We start from the raw sequence: 22,337 nt of genomic DNA, 5'->3' as shown, positions 1-22,337 counted from the left end.
CATTTAGTTATACATTTATTTCCATCAACCATTCATTCAGACACCTCTCTGCTGTTTCCAGGAACAACCATGACTCACAAATTGCATTGTTTGAGTGAAATAGATGACTGTGTCCAGTGTTAAGCACAGGATAAATGCGAATATGCTGTATCAGATAATAGTTGCACCGACAAATATACAAAGACAAAATCGATGCTAGTGAGTGCAAATACTGGCAATACGCACACACACATTAACACACACTTTGAAAATAATAAATAAGAAAAAATAATAATTCAATACTGCCCTATATACAGAGAAAAGCATCACATTGTGTGTTTATGTGTGTGTGTATGTAGGTTACATGATTTAACAATTTGGCAAACTGTACTATGAATGTTACGGTCTTAGACATTTACAGAACAATATAGGTAATAATACAATTAATAACAATAATAGTAGGCCTATAACTATATTAGTGACAACTGTTTTGTTTCGGTTCTGATTAAACATGGCGCTCTCGTAAACTGGTTTAGTAAAACCTTTCTATCACAACATTCTGCAGTTGGTTAGGTGATGATATTGGGTAACAGTCATAATAAAGGTCAGTTTATATGAGTTTGCGAGTGAAACAAGCTTCCAGTAAAAAAAAAGAAGCACGGTGCACGTTGAAGTCTCATCTTACTGGGCCTATTAGTCACTATTAGGAAGGAACTGAGGTAGATTTCACAAATAAAAGGAATATTTTCCTCACACTGATAAAAGGAAAACATTGAACATTTCCCTTCAGAGGATACAATTCCTCACATGAAATGAGACAGTTGAGCGATATTTTTAGGCCAGGACCTTTCTGTGGTCTATCCTGTGCAATGATCTCCCTATTTGAAGTCTCGTGAGGAATGTGTTGTCACTGGTAATTCGTCCTTGCAATAATAAATAGTTTGGGGATTTGTGACGGTCAGGTACAATAGGAAATGTTAATGATTCATTTGTGTTTTTCTCCTCAAAAGCGAGGAACGTTTCATCTCGAGCGACGGAAAAAGGACGTCCGTGCACCCAGACCTCTGACTGTTAAAGGTGCCAAAGGTTAAATAATGTTTCCACTCATTTAAACGACTAATTGATCGTATAATTTCTGTTTTGGGTATAAAATCAACAACCGAGCAGGAGCACGAGAATGAACAGATGTGGAATTCACTCACATTCAGCAACATTTAGGCCTATCTAGCCTTTGCTTCCATAGGCCTACTGAAGATTCCGGCTACAATAAAATGGGATTTCTTCATTATAACATCCTACACTGATTTATTTATTAGTTTTTTCCAATTGGTTATTTCTTAGTCTTACTAATGTTGTCTGCAGTCTTATATGTGACTTCCCATAGGTTATTTGAGACTAAATCGTATCTATCATTAAAACACTTTTTCCGAATTAGTCCTGGGACTACACAGGAAGAACTAGTCTAGAGATTGGCCTCCCTTCGCGTGAGCCGAATCCCGGTAGAGGTAATCAGAAGTTGGCCGTCAGGAAGGCGAGGATACCGAGACCCAGGACTCTTCCGTTAGATCGACCCAGCTGTGTTTATCCTTCCGCGCTTCGCCTTGATGTGAGGCCGGCGGTGGTCGAACCTGTGCCCCTCTCCAGCTGGCAGTTAGCTGGGGCCCGGCAGGTGAGGACAGGACCAATGACCGTCCAACTGACGACTAATTACCGCTTTGACACAACAAAGGTTTTTCAAAGTAGGCTATTATTTATTAGACGGAAGAGAATATGAAACTAAAAACAATATTTCGACCATTTCACCCATGAGTGTCAAATCGAAGCTGACAAATCCCTCAGTTGATCTATCAACTCAGCAGTGGTCAAGTAATTTAAGGTCATTTTTAGAGGTCACATTTAGACAGACAAATTTATACAAACATTGAATATGGACATTGGCTACTCTATTAAATAGCTTCGAAGTTGCCTTAATGAAATCATGCCCGCCAGAGGAGACACACGGAACTGCAGTAGCCTATGCCTAATAGGCCTATTATTATGGGTTAATAGTTTTTAGTTGGCGAGGACATTAGATCTATCTACAAGCATCAAATAAAACTTTACATAACCTAAAACAAATATGACATCTCTCAACGTAGGCTCGGTGTTAATCGAAACGCAAATGCTTTACACGGCTATCACTAACGCATGATACAAATCTCAATAAATATTTGAAGATGCTGCATTCCTAACATATGGCTACATCATTTAAGCTACAACAACACCGCATGTTCTGTTGTTTAAACAAATTCAACTGCATTCCATTCATTCGACTCCACGCACGTTTGCGTGCATGGTGTGTTTAAGGCTGAACCTGTGGAACAAGCAACTTTAAAACGACGTTTAAGAAAAGCAAACGCGTACTTTTTAGTCTTTCTAAATATGCACAGATGTCTCCAGCCTCCCCAAAATACGGTGCCAAATGTTTTGCCACTGACAGATGAGGAGACGAAGAAGAACCCAACGCATCTTTTGACACCCATCTGCATGTGGAAGGTCTGTTGTGACAGGCCGATCAGAGTTGCACTCGGTTTGTTTTACCTTTGTGTACATTTCTGCTGCCGCACCTCTGCAACTTGGCATATCTGGGGAGAGATATTAAAAACATACCTGACTGCAGACTCTCGGGGCTCGTTTACCTTGGGCACGTGGTTCCTATTTTCCCCCGCTTTTCAGCGACCGTAGAGGTTTTAAAGTTTATATTTAATTTGCTATCGATGATGGACGTTTTATGCTGAATACAAAAGCAAGTCATCACCAGAGAGCGGGAACCGTGATGCTTCACATACAATCAATAGAAAAAAAACAAGCTAGTCGTCTGCATGCACAAGATTTTACAATCTTGTTAATTTTCATTTATATCTTCAGTCAGTCACAGTACTGCTCACGCAACAGTCACCACCTAATTAAACCCATAATTACAGAAGCTATCCAATCACAAAGCATAGCTGAACCTTTCCCTAAAAGACTAAAGAGAACACACTTGAGGCGTGGAGTATTTTGTCAGTATCCGGCACCGTCATGGGGCACCCGTTCATTTATTGACTTCCTAAATCATTTATTATGAGTTGATTTACGACGTGGACGCACTTCGCTTGTTTCTTCTCGTTCAACCCGCAACTGCGAGGGACTGCCTGGTATTTGATTTAGCAGAGAATGGGCGGAAGCCGCCCCCCGTCACCTCTGTTATTTGTTCAAAGTCTACAGGAGAAGTAGGAAGCTATTATAGATGGGAATCCCTGCAGAGGTCAGGGACGGAGGTGTGGAGGAACAGTGGAGGGACACAAGGACACGGTCTACGACAGGGAAGCTCGGGTAATGGCGGGGCTTGTCTTTCCTCTGAGCTGGTAACACGGAGTTTGTGCCGGTCCGGGCACTATGATGGCACTAGCCTTCCTGTAGCGTCTAGGCCTGCTCTAGTCTGGGTCATCCCACAAGACGGGTCCTTTATGAAGCAGAACGCCCCGAAGCTGTTTGAAGTCCCGTCTGTAGCCTATACGGCCGTGTAAAGTATGAAGTTCCATGCAGCTCGATGACTCACAAGGATATTGTTAGAAGCGGCATTGACTCTCAAACGGGAATAAACGACCTCTCTTTTCCAGCCTGCCTGTCAGACTTTGAATACACCATGAATGTGACAAATTAAATGAAAAATCTACAGATTTTATAGAAGGCGTGTGCAGATACTTAGAGTAATAATTAATCCATGTATAAAGAACATATTTTATTAATTAAAAAATATTTTAAATTTCAACAAATATGGCCTCTGGGTGCACAGTACACAGGCCTATACTATTCAAACATATATAAACCTAAGCAATGCTAAAGAAACTCAGTTGCCTTAGGTTATTATGGGACAATAGTGACTGTCACTCGTTTAAACCTGCTTTGTGTGTTCTGCCCGGCTGCAGTGATTAACCTTGTTTGAATAAAGCAGGCCAGGTCAAATCAGGGTCCGTGTTAAACTCAGACCTGGTAGAAAAACAAGCCTGGATTACACAGTCACTCAGGTGAGACTCACACCTCAAATTCAAGTCCCCTCAAGCACATCTCCCCCCAGATGAGCAAACACACTGAAATATTTTTTAAGATTTTGACATTTTGACAAAAATAATAAAACATCAGCCTTTTGGACTGAACACTTTTTGAATTCATTTTTTTTTTACTCATACTGTACAGTGTTTAGAATGCAGATGTATGTGGTCTTGGGTGGCAACTTGTGAAAGAAAAATGGAGGGATGAAAAACAGTGAATGCTGTGATCTGGGAAGCACACACAGCACATTTAAAAAAACAAAAGCTTGTTGTAACACACATGGCACTCCCCTCACATCAACATCAACAATGTGACATGCAAGTCATCAACCTAAGTTAACTCTGCCATGGCCTTGATCACAGTGTAGAGGACTCTCTATGGAGGGGTAACACCGATATCATTTAGGAGTTCACATGTCCGAAGAGCTCAAAGGACTCGGCGCCTTAGCCAGTGTGCGAGGCGTCGTTGTATATGGACCAGAGGCTGATGCGCCGGTCTTTGGAGCCCGCGGCCAGAAGCCTGTGTGTGGGGTCTGGGTGGTCTGAGAAGGCCACGCTGAGCACCATGTCAGTGTGATGCTGGAGCACGGCCAGGGGCCGCAGCCTCTTCCAGCCGAACACCCGCACGCGGTGGTCCCAGCCGGCCGACGCCAGGATCTTGCCGTCCTCCCGGACGCACAGTTGGGAGACCCCCGGGTTCACCAGGGGAACCGGGTCCTGGGCCTGAGGGTCCAGCCACACCAGGCAGCGAGTTAGACAAGCACACACACACACACACACGAGCGAGAAGAGTTTGTCACGGTGTGTCCAACAATGTACTGTCAAACAAAAGAGTTAAGACTTCCAATGCTAAAGTAATATGGCCCAAGGGAAAACTAAACAAACACAAAATGGCATTTTCCTTTCCCCAGATAGCTGATATGTGCATTCAAAAGAAAACATTTTTTGGGGGGGATAATTGCGCAACTAAGAAAAAGAAAATCATTATCACACCATTTAGGTCACCAGTGACTTAATCATTCCAGTCGGGCAAAGTGTGCCCAACACAAACAGAGAGGGAGAAAGTATCAGCTGATCTGATGATTGAGGTCCAAGTGGAGGGCTAGATGGCTGTTGAACCTGGCCACGTAACCACCAGCGACTCTGGAGACTCAATCATCGGGCATTAAACATTGCTACACGAGTGGCGCGCGGGCACATCTCTCTCTCACTTCGCTATTTGGTTTGGAGTTAGCGGCCTCCTCAAGCGCGACGGGGACGCGCTACCTTTGTCACAGGAGAAAGAGCACCTCGCTGAAATCCCTGTGTGCGGAAACCTGTTTCTTTAAGCGCCTTGATGAATTACAAGCGCAGCGAAAGGTCCGGTCGGCGGGAGAAGAGACGCTAAATACACGGGGCTGTAATGACCGCCTGCGCTACGTCGACTCCGCTCCCTCTCCCTTGATCTACAGTGGCCCAGAGACAGCATCCATCTCCTGCAGGGGCAACATTCTGACAGCGCAACACACGGCGGCTGGAAGGACATCTAACGGTCTCTCCCTGTCGCTGACACTACTCATAATCAACTGCATTACATTCATAGATGTCCCACGCAATTCCACGCATATTTGCGTGAGGTGTTCATGGCTGGACTTGTGGAACAAGCAACCTAAATAATACTTTAGAAACGTGTCGTTTTTTTTGTTTTTTTTTTGGTCGTTCTAAATGTTTGCAGATGTTTCCAGCATCCAAAACATGTGGTGCCAAATGTTTCGCCACTGACAGATGAGGAGAGGAAGAATGATCTGTGTCTATCTCCTGCAGGGGCAACATTGTGACACGATAACGGCTGGCAGCTGGAAGGCCATAGAATGTTCTGCTGTCACTGACATTCCGGAGGAGTGGTGCTGGTGGTGAGGGGACGGGGGGGGGACGTGCTCTTCACGTGCGTCGGGGCTTTCGGGGAGGGGGGGAGCCGGGAACATCTGGCCTCGGAGCCGAAATCGAACTGGACAGCGTAAAATTGACTTCATAAGCGGTGTCCTCGGAGAGTAATGGCCTCCGGCGGGAGGAGACGCTGAAGAATGGAGCTGCGTGCTCCCGTCCTCGGCCTGGAAATTCACCCGGCGCTCCCCGGTGCATGTGGAAGACATAAGCCAGGTACTCCAGAGCTCCGAGGGAGCGAGCGAGCCGTGGAATGCAACAGGAGAGCGACTAACAGAGGAATGTCATTGATCCAAATCAAAAAACCCCAACCCACACGGGAGACCTACAATTGCAAGTCTCCGACGACCACAATCGTACTCGCTCACACGCTCACTGGGTTCTCTCTATCGGGGGGTTTCAGGAGGGTATGTGGGCCGTGTGTTATCGACATGCCTGGGGTGTGAAAGAATGGGTGACTTATCACACATTCGCAAGCTCCAGCGCTGCGAAAAACGGTCCGAGGAGGTGAAAGATGGATAGTTAGGAAACACTGTTATTACCTCAAGAAGTTGGTATGCCCAAACCCCTCTCCCATCTGGTCTACATTACAGCCGCTGATAATGATGGGTTAAAGTGTCTGTTTGTGTTTGTTTGGCTTTCCATAGCCTGTGTCAGGAAGAGGAATTTATTCAATTGAAAGGTCACTTGTAAACGGCAAGTACCTGGTCAGCTAGTTAGTGTCGCTGTTCCATGGAAGGAGAAAGTCAGCTGAAGAACTCCAATCAGACTGCCGCAGAGAAAATGGCCGCCCGGCTGTCTGTCTACAGCTTCCTGCAGAAGGGCTGTGTCCCTCACCCCTTCCTTCCACACCAGCCCTTTCTCCAGTGAGCGACCTGGTCTACTTTCGCTGTCATTAGCTCTAAGCTCCATCACTAAAACAGGGCATTAGCATTAGCTTCTGGGGTTCTAGGCCCCCACCCCGGCCCTAAACAATCCCGTCTCTCCTTGGTTCCTCTCCGCTCCCTCACTGCCCATCCCTCTCATCATCACACAAATCCGTCTTTGGGCCTCATTATTTATTTCTCTGTTTGAGCATTCCTTCCTGGATTGCACACACACACACACCGACGCACACACACACTGAGTGAATGCCAGTAATCTCAGCCGTGAAAGACTCAAAAACCTCCGGCTCTGTTGTACAGCTGGGTAGCACGGGAGACGTTCCCTAGGTAACATCCAGCCCCAAATCAAAGCTCACACGTCGAGATCCTTTCCTGGGCGATTGTGGACAGACGAGCCGTTCAAAAGGAGCGTCCGTAACTCCCTCTCTCTCTCCCTCTCTCTCTTCCTCCGTCAGTCCTGGCACGGAGCGCTGACTTCACGTTGATCTATTGAAACGTTCCATCATCGCGCGCTCACTCGAGCCCGTCCGCGTGAGGAGGGGTTCGAGCAGGTATTTCAGACACACCCCGGCCATGAATCACCCCGCGCACAGCCGGGAGATTACAGGCTTTTGTCACCTGGCCTGTCAAGAGGGCCTGGTTGCACTGGCAGGATATGGACGAGGCAGACAGGTGAGGAGAGCTGACACTAGAGGAAAAAAGGGGGGTGGGGGGGTTGGAAAGTTTCTTGACACAAGCCCCATGCCTCAGAACTGTCCAAGTCATGCGTCAAACCCCCCCCCCCCCCCCCCTTCCATCACACTATATGGTTTGGTCCGTGATGACCTGACCCCTGCTTGCTATTGGACAGACAGGAGAGACTACGTAGGGGACTGGAAAGAGAGGGGCATGTTGACATGTGGCCAATCACAGAGGTGTTGGAGCTCCACCTGTGGGGAGCTGTCATCGTGTCTCTCCCCCCCCCCCCCCCCCCCCCCAGTGCTCAGAGTCGGCCATGCCTGATCTCCAGCGCTAAGCTCCTGTCTTTACTGCATATCTGCGCAGGATGAATCTGTCTATGTGTTTGTCAACAGACTGAGCTAAAGTCGCCAAACTGGAGCACTGGCAGTGTTATAATCACACTCGCCCCTTCCGACAGACTTAAAAAACCCAACCTCAACTCCTCAACGACAAACCATTTACAACCGTTCACCCACGTAACAAACACAACCACGTAAGACGGACCGCATGGTTTACAAACCTCCACCTAAGCCCCAAGAAGGCCTCCGCAAGCCATGTGTAAAACATTAAGCCCATTCCGGAGTGTATCTCTCCTTATCTGACCTTGATAAGCTCATTTCACAGTGGTTTCGCCCCAGCTAAATCACAAGCCCACTGCGTTGTGTCAAACTCGGTTTCCCTTGCCCATGGCTCTCACGTTCCCAGGCCCCCCACCCCCACCCCGCTCTCCCCTCCTCCCCCCAGCTTGGGTGGTGGTGTGGGCCTGATTTGTAGACCAGGGGTCCTATGGCACTTCCAGCCCCCTCAGTCTTTAATGCAGCCTCCCACTGTGAGACTACTGTTCCCTTTACGGCAGATGTGTTTTCTGTTTGGTTAAGGGGCCTCGGAGGTTTTGATATTTTTATTACCTCTCGCGGGTCGTCCATCAGGGCTTCAGCCGCCTCCCACACCAGATACCCCTCACTACCACCGCACAAAAATACTCTTGTGGGAAGAACCGAGGACGGTTGTCTGGACGTCACACTGCGCTGCACTTCAGGATAAATCACGAAACCCCATTAGGATCCTCCCCTCCAAACGCGCTTTTTTATTTTTTTAAAATATTTGGTCCCGAATTGCATATTAAATCAATATTTTGTGCTTGTGTAAAATAAACGGGATAACCAGGCTCATCTATTTTCAGTTTATTGAATCAAATCTTTTCCAGTGTTATCCCAGACACGATTTGAGCTTGAATTCTTCTTTCTTTTTTTTTTTGAGGCTTTGCAAATATTTCTAATTCAAGCGTTCATTTGCAAAAAGCCCTGGAAAGAATAATACCAGAGCACCGAAAGGGAGAGCAGTATATCAGTCTCGGGTTCCACTCTGCTCTGATTCATGGGAGCTCGGGTGAAATATTGGCCCATTTTCTTTTTGGTCATGAAATCAACAGAAAATATAGTGTCAAATGGGGCGTTTCGACCGAGATGCACTGGGTGTTATGTAAGATAAATGATGGTGCAGGATTGATGTGATCTTTTCTAGTGTGTGTCAAAGTCACCAGAGCAGCTAGTCTAGGGAGAGAGGATGTTCTGGTCTGGCCGAGTGTTTGGACCAGTCCCAGGGAGTCTGTATGTTTCTGTGTGTGTGAGAAAGAAATATAGAGTGTTTCTGTGTGTGTGTGTGTGGTAGGTCTGGAGTGACACGCCAGGCCCTCAGCCCCCTGGCCTGGCCCTGCCAACACTGTGGAACCAGCTGCTGATTTACGACCCCGTGCCCTGTGGAGAGACCTTCCTCAACCCCTGCTGTTCTTCCCAGTGCCGTGGAGAGAGCCGCCGTCTAACACTGATCTAGAGAGAGCTGTTTAAAGACCTCTCCCAGACTGACCTGGAGGGCTGTTTAAAGACCTCTCCCAGACTGAACTGGAGCAAGCTGTTTAAAGACATCTCCCAGACTGACCTGCAGGTTGAGCTGTCCGTCCAGCCTCCAGGAGGACAGGCTGTTCTCCGACGAGCCCGAGACGCCTCTTCCCGTGGGGGGGTCAAAGGTCAGGCACATGACGGGCTCCAGGTGGGCGGCCAGGCGGCTCAGCACAGACCTCTGGGATACATCCCACAGCAGCAGGGAGCCGTCCTCGTAACCAGCCAATAGGAGAGGGCCGGGGCTGGAGTCTGGCTGGAGGGAGAGTAGGAGAGGGGAGAGAGAGTGAGGGGGGGAGCGAGAGAGGGGGGGAAAAGCAAGGGGGGTGTTAAAATGGTCGCCTGTAGCGTACAAAGTTTACCATTTTTCAGGGGGGAGGGAGAACAAGGGGGAGAAAGAGAGAGGGGTGGGAGAGAGGAAAGAAAGAGAGAGGGGGGAGAAAGAAGGATGAGGGATGTGTTGGGGACCACAGAAGCCGCAGAGCGAAGCAGAGTGCAGCAGGGTTAGGGCTAGTGATAGCAGAGGTTATCTGGCTGGAAGCACTTTGACACCAAGAGACTGGTGCTTCATTACTCAGCTGCTCCAACCGCAAGCCTCGCACAGACAGCCAATCACAAACACCCTCACACACTCATTTTGTAATATCTCTTATCTATTACATAACAACAACGTAGCAGAGTGGATTCACAAAACAATTCCGACAGTTTCTTTTCCGAACAACACATTTTGGCTAAAAAAGGCCACTCGAGAAGCACCACGTTCCTCTCCAGCTTCTGTTTCCAGCGTGTCTTTGAAGGATGCCTGAGTATTGTGTCTGGGGGACGTGTGGAGGTTCATCATAAATCAGTTGAGTGAATGAACACCTAAAGGTGAGCTGATAAAAGCACGGGGCTCCATAAATCACTCTGCTCACGGAGGCGGGGAAGAAGGGGTGGCCGGCCGGGGAGATTTACAGCGAGGAAGATTTACGGCGCTCTAACGCTCTCCTCTTTACCGCCATTTCTCTCCCTCCGGGAGCCAGAGCCCCGCCCCCTTTTGTTTCCGTGGACACGCCCCCCCTCATTGTCCGTCCCCCTTCACCTGAGATCTATGCAAATAGGCCATGAGACGTCCGTCCGTTGGAGAGGCTCCGCCCCCCCACGTCCTGGCCCCGAGCGCAGAACCCTGCACCGGCACAGCGGAGGGAGGGGAAATTCCTTCCACATGTGGAACAGACAAAAAGATCCCCCCCCCCCCTCCTCTCTCTCTCTCTCTCTCTCTCTCTCTCTCTCTCTCTCTCTCTCTCTCTCTCTCTCTCTCTCTCTCTCTCTCTCTCTCTCTCTCTCTCTCTCTCTCTCTCTCTCTCTCTCTCTCTCTCTCTCTCTCTCTCTCTCTCTCTCTCTCTCTCTCTCTCTCTCTCTCTCTCTCTCTCTCTCTCTCTCTCTCTCTCTCTCTCTCTCTCTCTCTCTCTCTCTCTCTCTCTTCATGGTAGACTTGTCCTTGTCGAGCCTGAAATCAAATGATATACAGAGCCGTGTCGTCCTCATAAACTTGTGATTGTGAAAACAAACGCAAGCGAGAGGCGGTCGGCGGATAGCGGGCCGCGCTAAGCGTTCCCGCCTGCGGCCCCGGCACTTCACCAAGGAGCAGGGAGCTCCCTGATGGATGATGCCAGAGGGCAAAGGTCAGGGAACCCTGGGTAGACACCTAATTCATTATATCCTCCGCAGCCCCCCCCCCCCTCACTGGAGAGACCCTCCGCTCGGAGTAGGGCTAACGCTTCAGGGAGAGATCCATCAACCCTCCATCGCCTGGGAAGATGGACTGGGTGAAGTCAGGGGGCGATGGGGTAAGGAGTGTGGGGGGGGGGGGGGGCGGTCGCACTGCAAGACATGACAGCCGTTCACCCCCCCACTGTTGACCCCCACCGCCGGCCGCAACAGGAACATCAAGGGCTCGACCCACCGGAGGAGGGGGGGGCGGATGGCTTTTCAACGTGCCGGGGCGATACCGCACGGACATATCGGACGAGGATGATTCCATGTGTCGTAGCACTTCATTTATACTCGACGGGTTCACAAATGAGAGTGAGCCTGTGTATGACTGTGTACCTGTCTGTGGGTGTGTACCTGTGTGTGTGTGTGTGTGTGTGTTTGTTACAGAGTGTGTAGGGACCCGGGAAGTCAAGAGCGACAGGAACCAATGATGTGACTTTGACAGAAGGGGGAGGAGGGCACCGCGGAACATAAGGAACCAATCCCTTCCGTCCGTCCGTCCTCTATGATGTCATGGCTGCCGGGGGCGATGAGTTGAGAGTGATGGATATCTGTATGGGAACGTTTCCTTCCCACCGGCAGCCTCTGTTCATGCTAAAAGCCTCGCACATCGTACATCACGGCGCCCGCTCCCTCCCTCCCACATATGGAGACGCTTTCTTTCCTGGCGTCCCCGCCCCCTTCGCCAGGCCCAGCCAATCGCAGGGCACGGTGACAGCGTTTCCCTTCCAGATCTGATTTTAGAGGTGGTTGGGGTGAACAGACCGGGGAGGAAGAGAGGAGAGCCTGACCCAAGAGGAAGCTGTGCTCAGGTCACAGCGTGTGTGTGTGTGTGTGCTCCGTCGCTCCCTGTGTGTGTGTGTGTGTGTGTGCCACAAGTGATTATGATCAATAAAGATTTATTTTCATCTTCTCTCTTTACTCCTTTGAAACAAGTCCAGCATAGAGAAAGAGAGAGGAAAGAGGGAGAGTTGGAGACAGAGAGAGAGAGAGAGAGAGAGAGAGGAAGGAGAGAGAGAGAGACAGAGAGAGAGAGATCTCCTAACATGTGTGAACCAGAGGAGACAGTGGGCTGTCCCAGCAGGGCTGAGGTGATAAAAAGCCAGGCTATCGCCTCCTGACTGACAGGACGTGTAAAGAGATGTGTTTAGAGGATGGATGGACACAGCTCTCTCTCTCTACACACACACACACACAGCCTCCCCTGGCAGATAAAAGACAGTGCAGCAACTTTCCAAGTGGCACTCTGACAATCCCAGATGATTTTGGCCCGCTGATGAACAGGATCTGACTGCGATTGTCACTTGAGCCTCCTCCAGCGGTGCCAGAGGGCTGTCTGCACAGCGTCCCACTGATACACTCATTGATCATGAAGTGGCCTGGCAGTCCACACCCAGGCGGCCGGCCGCTGCTTATTGATCTGACGAGAGGGGAAGGCGGGGGCGCAGGCTGGAAAACGAACCAAAGCCCATCTTCCTGTGGTGGGACTCGAGCAGCAGAGGGCGGCATGTCTGCCCCGGGTCCGTCAACACAGCCAACCACGGCCGCTTGGATTCCTGCTGCTACGCCGCTGTCGACCGCCACGCCCCTCACTGTCAACCTGCACGCTATTCACCCCCGAGTCTTGCATAATCAGCAAATCATAACCCCCCCCGCCCCCCAAAATAAATAAAATTAATTAAGCATGAAAATAATTACAGGTCTCCTTTACTGGGGCGGGGAATTGAAACTCGCGCCGGTATTTACAAAACAGAGGGCTCCCTCAGATGGGATGTGCAGCTGGAGGCTGATTCATGGATCTGAACGTCGCGTTCTCCCGGGCTCTTAATTACAGTCCTGGGACGCCACGTGAGAGCGCGGGGGGAGAGAAGGCGCTGGAAAAAGTGGGCGGGGACGAGCCCCGGGGCTCTAAATCAGCGCGTTGCGCCCTCCGCGACGCGCTCGCTCAACTGGCCCGACGCATCTTTGAAGCCGCCCGGCTAATCGTTCTTTGGAGCTGGTAAGTGGAAGCACGGGGAGAGAGAGGGACGGGGGCATAACTGTTCATTTGGGTGTGTGTGTGTGTGTGGGCGGGTGAAAGTAGGGTAATTGGGACAGCTCCTCAGGGTAACGAAGCACTATTACGCCTCGTGAGAGGCGGTGGGGTAATGTATTGCAACGCGTTCGTTTAGCAGGCGGATCAGGAGACCTCCTGATCTGCGGTCGACTGGTCTAACCACTGAGCATCCCGCATCCCTCGCTCCCCCCCCCCCCCCCCCGCCCCGCCCCCCCAACGCCGACAGTCACTTACCTGCCACAGCTTGAGGCACATGACCATCCCCAGCTTGGCGTCGGGCACGAGTGAGCAGACGGGCGTCTTCCCCGGCAGCTCCACCACCTTCACCTGCGGGGGAGGAAGGCAACCGTCAGCCTCCACCACGCGGAGAGGGAGGCCCCTCAGCACAGGCACACAACCTCACCTCCACCTACACCTGCCGCTCCTAAAGCTACCCACAGCTGCCTGGCCCCACGCCAGCACCACTGGCTTCCCTTTTCTTCCCATGGTTCGAGTTGGAACTTGAAGCCCCTTTGTTTTTCGCCAGAAAACAGGAACCGTGAACGAGAAACTGCAGCGATAAAACATGCCGATGAGGGGAGATAAGGGTTTTACTACGTCTGCGGGAGCGCTGCGCTCCGGCACGGGGGGACCTCGCGAGGGAGGCTGCAGTCGCCTGGTGGATGATGAATCCTGGTAGAGCTGTAACCCAGACGTGAGTGGTGTTTTCCTGCACGCCCGCACTGATTCGGATAGAATACACACACACTCTAATGATGCTAGGGAGGGAGGGAGGGAGGGAGGGAGGGAAGGAAGGAGGGAGGGAGGGAGGGAGGGGGATGATAGAGAGGGAGAGAAAGAGACGGAGAGAGGAAGACAGAGAGGGAGGGGAAAGGAGGAAGGGAGGAGGGGGGGTGAGGAAGAGAGAGTGAGGCCCTGTACCCACAGCACTTCCTCACTGATGGTCCAGATTCATCCTCATTAGGGGGCAGATTAAACATCCCCGTCGAAGGAGCCATCTGTATTTTAGCACTGCCTCACATCTGCCCCGCGTGTTTACCTCTGTCTGACCAACTGACAAAGAGGCCTTTAAGGAGCTGCCTGCCTCAGGTGCTGCTGGGTGCCCTTGTGTGGTACACACACACACACACTCTCTCCCACACACTGCCCGTGATTAAAACACCCATTCTATTAATTAATGCCTGTGTGATGATGATGGCAGTCAGCCGTTGGCAGATGTCTGTAGCCGGCGGTAAAAGGCTGCCCCTCCCTGTTCTAAAAGAAAACTGATGGTTGTTCTACCCAGCGCCTCTGGGGGCAGGGGGGGGGGGGCAGGGAGGGGGGGGGCAGGTCTACATGGAGGATGGGCGGCCTGTGGATCTTTTGTAGAGCGGGGGCGTGCTCTGTAGCTGGGGGGCGTGCTCTGTAGCTGGGGGGCGTGCTCTGTAGCTGCGCGCGGATGTGACGTCTGTGTGTTCCGTAGGAAGGAGGAAGCCAGGGATTGGACATGGTGAAATGAGAGGGAGATGTGTGTGTGCGACAGAGTGTGTGTGTGTGGAGCAGGGGGGGGGGGGGGGGTACAATGGCATGATTGAGGAGGCGGGCTTGCAGGCGCCCCGCCGGCTCGAGGGGGCCGAGGGGAGCAGAGCCACGCTGGGCTGGGCAGAGTGACCCGCCTGCCCCTTTCAAGCGCGGCCCGACCTGAGCAGGTGAGTAACATGAATCTGGAGGCAATAAAGGTGCCTGAAATGCGGCCTGTCCCCTTTCTGCAACGCTCCGCTGCACGGCGACTAGTAACACACACACACGCAAACTCGTCACACACACACATGCGCAGCAACTACTCACACACGTGGTTGCTGAGCAACTAGCACCTCACACCCAACCCCCCCCCCCTAGCCCCACCAGCGGTGGCTCACCTCCTCGGCGTGGCCCCCGGGGAGGGCCAGGAGCCCAGCCCCAGGGCCCGTCTGCAGCAGGCCGCAGCAGCAGAAGCCCACAGAGCCGGTGAACAGGGAGTCCAGCAGCAGGCCCCGGCCCTCACTCAGGTCCCACAGGCACACCCGCATGTCCCGGCCCTGGCTGGGCGTTCACCGCACACAGAAACACACACACACACACACGCAGAAACACACACACGCAGAAACACACACGCAGAAACACACACACACACGCAGAAACACACACGCAGAAACACACACACACACGCAGAAACACACACGCAGAAACACACACACACACGCAGAAACACACACACGCAGAAACACACACGCAGAAACACACACACGCAGAAAAACACACGCAGAAACACAGACACACGCAGAAACACACACACACACACGCAGAAACACACACACACGCAGAAACACACACACGCAGAAACACACGCCCACACAAACACACACAAAGTCACAGACACACACACACGTACAGACACGCAAACACACAGAAAAAAAAACACACAAAACAGAGGCAGCCACAACACTGTCGTTAAGCACAAAACACTGTTGGGTGGGTGACTTTCTAGTGATGAGAGTGACCCAAACAGAACGGACGTGTTCTGGGCTGCGTACCTGATCAGGGACTCTCTGGACTGGAACGTGTCCAGCCAGATGACAGAGCTCCCTGAGTGTCCTTCCAGAACCTTCTCAGCTCTCCGGGTGTTCAGATTCCACACGTGAACAGCCCCTTTGCCTGACCTGCGACAACACCACATTCAAACTAGTACGACAGCAATCACTTACGGTTGTGGATTCTCCCAGTGTACAGGATGTAGTCTGTGTGTGTGTGTGTATGAGTATGTGTGTGTGGTTGCCATGGTACTCACCCAGAGAACAGCAGAGGGGGGTCCCCTCCATCACAGCTGAAGTGCAGGGTGTTTAGGGGCGCCCCAGCCCCCCGCAGGGTGTACAGGGGAGAGGGGGGCGGGCGGGACATCGCTCTGGTCACACGCCCTGGGCGTCTCCCCCCACTGGGAAGAAACAACACCAGCTGCCATTAGAACCAGTGTTACAGAGCGAAAGAGATTCGTTGTTTATTTGTCGAGAATTGTCGTCAAATTGGATTTTGATTAGAAGGGGAATTTGGAGTTGCAGGTTAGACAAGCGTTAAGGTTTGTTCATTGATGAATCGGATCAGTCATTTGGGAAACAGTTTGGCCAGCTAGCTGTAAGAGACTTGCCTGAAGTCAGTCAGTCAGTGTGACATTACCTTGAGATAATGAATGTTGACTACTTAACTGTGTGTATTACACACACAGTTGGCAAGGTTTTGTCGCATAGATCAAATTTAAACTAATAACAGTTACAAGAATGGGCCTTGGACAAGCCATAATATTGATCTTCATTTTATGTTCCAAAAACAATTAAACACAATTAAATACTGAATGTCTTATCTTAAGGTTGCAGTCACAGTCTAGTCTCTGGATTGTAAATACAAATAAAGCTGAGGGGAATGTACTGTTTAAGATACCTTCCTGGCTACACGCTAAGACTTCTTACTCAATACGTCCTAAATCACGCCTCGCGACAGCTTAATTACAGTAAACAGAGAGAGATTCCGAGATTTTCCCTCTCGTTTTGATCAACACACACAGTGTGGAAGGCTAGGAGCAGGCAGGCTTTAATGACGGCCTGTAGGCAGGAACAGGGTGGAAATCCAGTCGACCGCAAGAATGCGTCGGGAAACGATGCGTCACTGTCCCACCGCCGACACGAGCGCGCTCTCAAACGGCTACGGGCGCGCTCTCAGACGGCTACGGGCGCGCTCTCAGACGGCTACGGGCGCGCTCTCAGACGGCTACGAGCGAGCTCTCAGACGGCTACGGGCACGCTCTCAGACAGCTACGGGCGCGCTCTGAGGACACCCCGACTACCAAACGACACAGACACGGAAAACAGGAAACCAGTTTCCGTCCATTTCCTCTCGAATAATTGCTGAATACCCATTGGGGGGGTGGCCGAAGGCCGTCTTAGTTTGTCGGGGCGAGCCCCCACCCTCCTGACACACCTCCTCAAGACGGCCTGGCCCCTTACTCTTATTTGGAATGACCCCTGACCCCTGCGTGTGCAGGCGGCGAAACCAGAGCCCCAGGTATTTAGCAGCGGCTCTTTCCAGGGGGTTAGTGGTTAAATTGTCCATGTTAATCTGTCAAGCAGAGACGGACCTCTGGACGGCCTTCCTGATTAAGGAGGGGGCACCGCAGTCAGGACTTCTCACAAAGAGGACAGTCATCTCCGCGCCGCTATCCCGTTACCACCGAAGACACCAGCGACATCAACGAGACGCCAGGCCGGACCAGAGGGTCCCCTTGATCAGGGTCCTCTTCACCGGACCAAACCCCGCCACGGAGAGAAGCACCAAAAGCGGCCTACCAGCAGCGCAGAGCACACTGTTGGTTTTGCAGTATGACGCCGTGAAGAAAATGTCAACAGTGGGTTTTTGGCAGGTCCATTAGTTAATCCGGGGTGACGTGGGTGGGTGGGTAGGCCGCATTCCTCCCTCCGACGGCGCGGAGCGGGGTATGACAGAACGGATCACCGTGACAACAGGTGGATTAAGGTCCCCATATTGTCCTCCTGAGCCAGGACGACACCACCGATGTCTGGAACCAGAGGTGCTTCCTTGAGCAAACAGCGTGGCTCGAGACATTCCCCACCCCCCCCGCTGATGGCTCCACGTCACTCACAGCCAGAGGGATGACTGACACGTCCCCAACTTGGGGAGGACATCGGGACAATGACACCGCCGAGAGCGTCCTGTCTGCACTGAGTCTCTGTCCCTCCTTTTGTTGACGAAAACGATGTCCTCTGTTTTTGTGGCGTCGGCGTCAGCAGTGCCTGGGCTGCCCCAACAATGGGGCCGGCTGTCCTGGTTGTTACTCACCCACAAACCCAAACACATCCGAGTGTGTGGGAGGTGGCAGAGAACGGAGACAAATAAACAAGCCGGTGACAGGATGTCACTCAAAACCCAGGCAGAGGGGGCTCTGGAATTGTTGAGACACCAACCTGGAGCAGCTGTGTGCCAGACACACAAACATGGCGGCCGGCCACCACGGCCGACAGGCTCTCGCCACTGTGATTTGTATCTAACCACAATATTATCCACTTAGGAGAGTAGTACCACTTAAGTTACCACAACAAATGCGTATTGAGACCAGACTTAAGGGAAACTAAAAGGGCTGGATGGATTCCATTGGAATTCCATTGCACTTGAAATAACCACACACACAAAAAAACTGAACCGCAATTCTCCCCTGTCTCTAGCTGTCCTTAATCAAAACTAAGTAGCCTCCCTCTACAAGATGATGGGCTGAGAAAGATTTTAATCAAGCCAGTGGGTCAGTGAATTGGCCACTCTGGGTCACACGGCTAGTGGGCTCGATCTTGGGAGTGTCCAGGGAGAATCTGACAAGCATCAGAACGGGGGCGAGAGACCCCGGCCTCATTAAGTGTGCGTCCAGGCCGGAGCCGTCCGGAGGAGGGATCCAGTAAATCAGACTGACTGATTAATATACCTGGGCTGTGACGGGCCGGAGGGGAGCGGAGGGAAGAGAGAGAGGAGGACCGAGGCTCCTGCCTGCCCCTGGATAGATAAGACAGCTCCGGTAATCTGACTCTAAGTCTGGGGATAAAGCCAGTTTGTGTCTTCTTGGCCAGTCTGTCAACACCTCCGGGGCAATTAGGCCTAATTATGAGAGCGAGTCCGCTTCCCCTTCATGTTATTAAATAAGAGCCAGCTTTGCCGGCCAGGTATCTTTCAACACAGGCGAGGGGATGGCGACCTTCAGATCAAACGCAGCCACTACCCGTGGCCCCCTGCCTGTGCTGCTTCTACGGGATGGGCGGGGGTGGGGGGTTGGGTGTGGAGGGGGTTGCTAGTTATGATATGAACGCTTCAAAGTTTTAGGGAATAGGGCCGTCCACATTCCACCCCTGGCTCTTTGGAGTTGGGATCATGTGAGCGCCCCACCTGAGCTGCCCCCCCTGTCACACTCGCGGTCATTCATGAATCAGAGTGGAACACAGACAGACCCCGAGGTCAGCCATAATGCCCACACTCACCAGGGCAATTAAGTGGGCTGGGATCCCATGATTCTGTGGTCTGATATAAACATCAAATAGGAGATTTGAGACACATGATGACAATCATAGTCTGGCATACAGATGATTCCAAAAGCATTCTGGGTGAACCTAAATCAGAAATCGGAATCAGAAATTACTACTGGGCTATTTTAGGTCAAATTAACCCCTAGTAAGCCACTGACATGATCCAGGACAGTCTACCACTCGCGAAACAAGTTAGCGGTCATTTTACTGAGATCATACTTCAACTATTAGTCTTTATTTATTTTATCAGAACTTATCTATGGTTTCCCTCTTATCTAATGGGGTACTTCCACTTCACTGGGGGGGCAACTTTGACCACCATGAGTCAGCCTTTCTGCTCGTCCCCTCCCTCCCTCATTCAGATCCTCCCGTGGAGGAAACCAACATGCTGAATGGAGAGCCAGGTCCATTATAAAGTCCAGTTAAATAAACACAGTAGGAAGTGCCAAGGACATACGCCCTTTATTGTGTGACTGGACGCTGGGGGAGGGAGGGTATCTGGACTGGAAAAACACCCCAGCGATAGACAGAGGGTGAAGCTGGACACAAGTACATCCACGCCCTACTGTCACTCACAACTGCACTGGGGGGGAAAAGCCAACATTGTTCAGGTCAACAGCGTGAATGTTGCTCTGGGGCTGTGGTAGATAAGGGCTCCATGGCATCTCAACCTCATTGAGGCAGACACTGATGGAGCACTGTGTCACTGTGCCCTGATTTAGTAAAGACAGCCTTAAAGCCAACAGGTACCTCTCTTCCTTATCTGTTTGCATTATCACCCATTTCCTCTGCTAGAACGGTTACCTGCTTGCTTACTGCAGGAAAGACACTCACAAGAGGGTTGGCAGTCTTTGTGCCTGCAGCACTACGTCCTGCCTTAGCTAAACTCTTTGTTTTGAATCTGAAGTCAATCATCGTGACCATATGGATAGCCTGTGTACCCCCAAAGTATGTTAATATCGCTAGTAGATACATGGTTTCTAGTTCCGAAGACATTTTCAGGCGCGTGAATTCTAAACTTATCTTATACTTGCTCCGTTTTAAAAGATGTTATCAGAATCAAAAACAAGCACACCTTCAGCAAACTACAAGCTTTAATTATTCGGTAGGCTAGATATACAACCTTCAGTGGAGCAGGACATACAATTATACATAGCTAACGTTAGCATTGCACTGAACTGGTCTGCTAGTGTTAGCAGGAAGCAGCATTAGCATACCTACATTTAGCTAGTGCTAGCTACACCAAACAATGTTTCTCTAACGTGAAGCGATATCAACACATACAAATTCACAGACGGCTTGCGTAGAGCAAAATGACAACTGACAAAAAGGAGGTACCTTGGAAAACAGAGATGTGTGTGCAAGCATGGAGAAGCAAAACATGCGCCTTTGAACTTGAAGGACCCTTTTTGCCGGTAGAGCTGTCCTTTCCAGTGCCTGACTTAATCATTCTAAGCGCTCTGTCCAGTAGGTATGCAACGCACTGGTTGAAGTTGCCCTCGTATAATTTTTGTAAAATATTTTAATTATCTCCTTATGTGTTTTTGTTTGCATTCCATGCATTGGAGATGTGCAAAACTCCACCTGTTTTATGACCGAACAATTATATTTCACAGACTGCACACATATTTTTCCCCCATTTCCCCCGGTTCACATGCATTTCCCTGAAGAGATAGGTCAGACCTGCAAAACCTTTAGGCCAGGTATTATAGTGAGCAAACAGAAGAGTCTTTATTTTTCCATCCTTTTCAGTCTAATTGAGAAAGGGAGAAAAAAAAACACTAGGCCCTAATCCACCAAGCACACAGTGTCCTTTCATGAGAATGCTAGGAGAGACCTTTATTTGTCCATTCCTATCATGGCAAAGGGGAGGTTTCAAGCTCGGCTGGGTCTGAGCGAGAAGATTATATGAAACCAGAGTGTTTTAAACCTCTTTAGGGGGCATGGATTAGACAGGCTGGTGGCTACACTGAGCCCATTCCCCTGCACTCCTAAATGAAAAACTAAAGAATTCAAGCTCACAGGTGTTTGAGACTATTCTGGGGGGATGAGACAGAATATAAAATTTAAAAAAAATCTTAAATATGCAAAGTAAAACACAGTTAATGTTTCCACCTTGACAGAAAGTATTTTCTGTTTGTATCAAGATGTATAATTTCAATATTTTCCAAGTTGGAAACTTGGGAAATATTGAAATTATACATTGAAATTACACGTTTTATTCACCTCACCTGGGTCATTGACGAGATGGGAGGAGACAGCTGGTGAAAGGTGGGTGGAAGGTGGAGCTAAGGGCAGCAGTGGGGGGCAAGAATCTCCTCTGAAATCAATTACTGCAAATGGAGGTGGTAGGATCATGACCCTTTCCCCCAGGAGGGGCAACACGACAGTGTCTGTTGACTAGCCTGGTCAGATGCCATGCCCTACATCATCATCAATTATTGGTGGTGTCTCAGTTTACCCAGAGTGCATGACAAAGCTGAAAGCCGGAGCCATGGTCTCCCTGGGTCTGAGGAAGGGGGGGGGGCTATTGTCCAGCCAACAGAGAGAGAGAGAGAGAGAGAGAGAGAGAGAGAGAGAGACACACACAGGGGGAGAGGGAGAGAGAGTGAGACACACACAGGGGGAGAGGGAGAGAGAGGGAGACAGAGAGAGGGAGATGGGGGGAGAGAGAGAGAGAGAGAGAGAGAGAGAGAGAGAGAGAGAGAGAGAGAGAGAGAGAGAGAGAGAGAGACAGACAGACAGACAGAGGAAGAGAGGGTAAGGAAATCCTTGGACTCCCACTCTGCATCTCACCACAAGGCCAGACAGGTCATCTTACAGATCATCACCAAATTAGAGAGGCTCTCAGTCGTGCAGTGCGGCCTGGTCAGGCTGTTGGACGGTCTGACCAGCAGTTAGACTGCAGAGAGGGAAATAGAACAGTGTCCTGTGTGAGGATCCTGACACCTCACTTCAGC

At 50.6% G+C, this 22,337-nt stretch overlaps 1 protein-coding gene across 1 annotated transcript; it reads right to left on the bottom strand.

Moving 5' to 3' along the window:
• Positions 1-1,454: 1,454 nt before the first annotated feature.
• gnb1l (guanine nucleotide binding protein (G protein), beta polypeptide 1-like) lies at positions 1,455-16,266 on the bottom strand. The gene is made up of 6 exons (XM_062451166.1): positions 16,095-16,266; positions 15,841-15,966; positions 15,187-15,349; positions 13,523-13,615; positions 9,518-9,733; positions 1,455-4,775 (listed from the first exon to the last, which is right to left on the bottom strand). The coding sequence occupies exons 1-6, from the start codon at positions 16,202-16,204 to the stop codon at positions 4,497-4,499; spliced, it is 987 nt and encodes a 328-aa protein (XP_062307150.1). The 5' UTR covers positions 16,205-16,266; the 3' UTR covers positions 1,455-4,496.
• Positions 16,267-22,337: the final 6,071 nt, after the last annotated feature.

This window comes from Osmerus eperlanus, chromosome 25 (genome assembly GCF_963692335.1).
Source record: "Osmerus eperlanus chromosome 25, fOsmEpe2.1, whole genome shotgun sequence".
Classification (NCBI taxonomy): domain Eukaryota; kingdom Metazoa; phylum Chordata; class Actinopteri; order Osmeriformes; family Osmeridae; genus Osmerus; species Osmerus eperlanus.
Note: the sequence above shows the minus strand (reverse complement) of the source record. Positions and strands in the feature narration are given on the sequence as shown.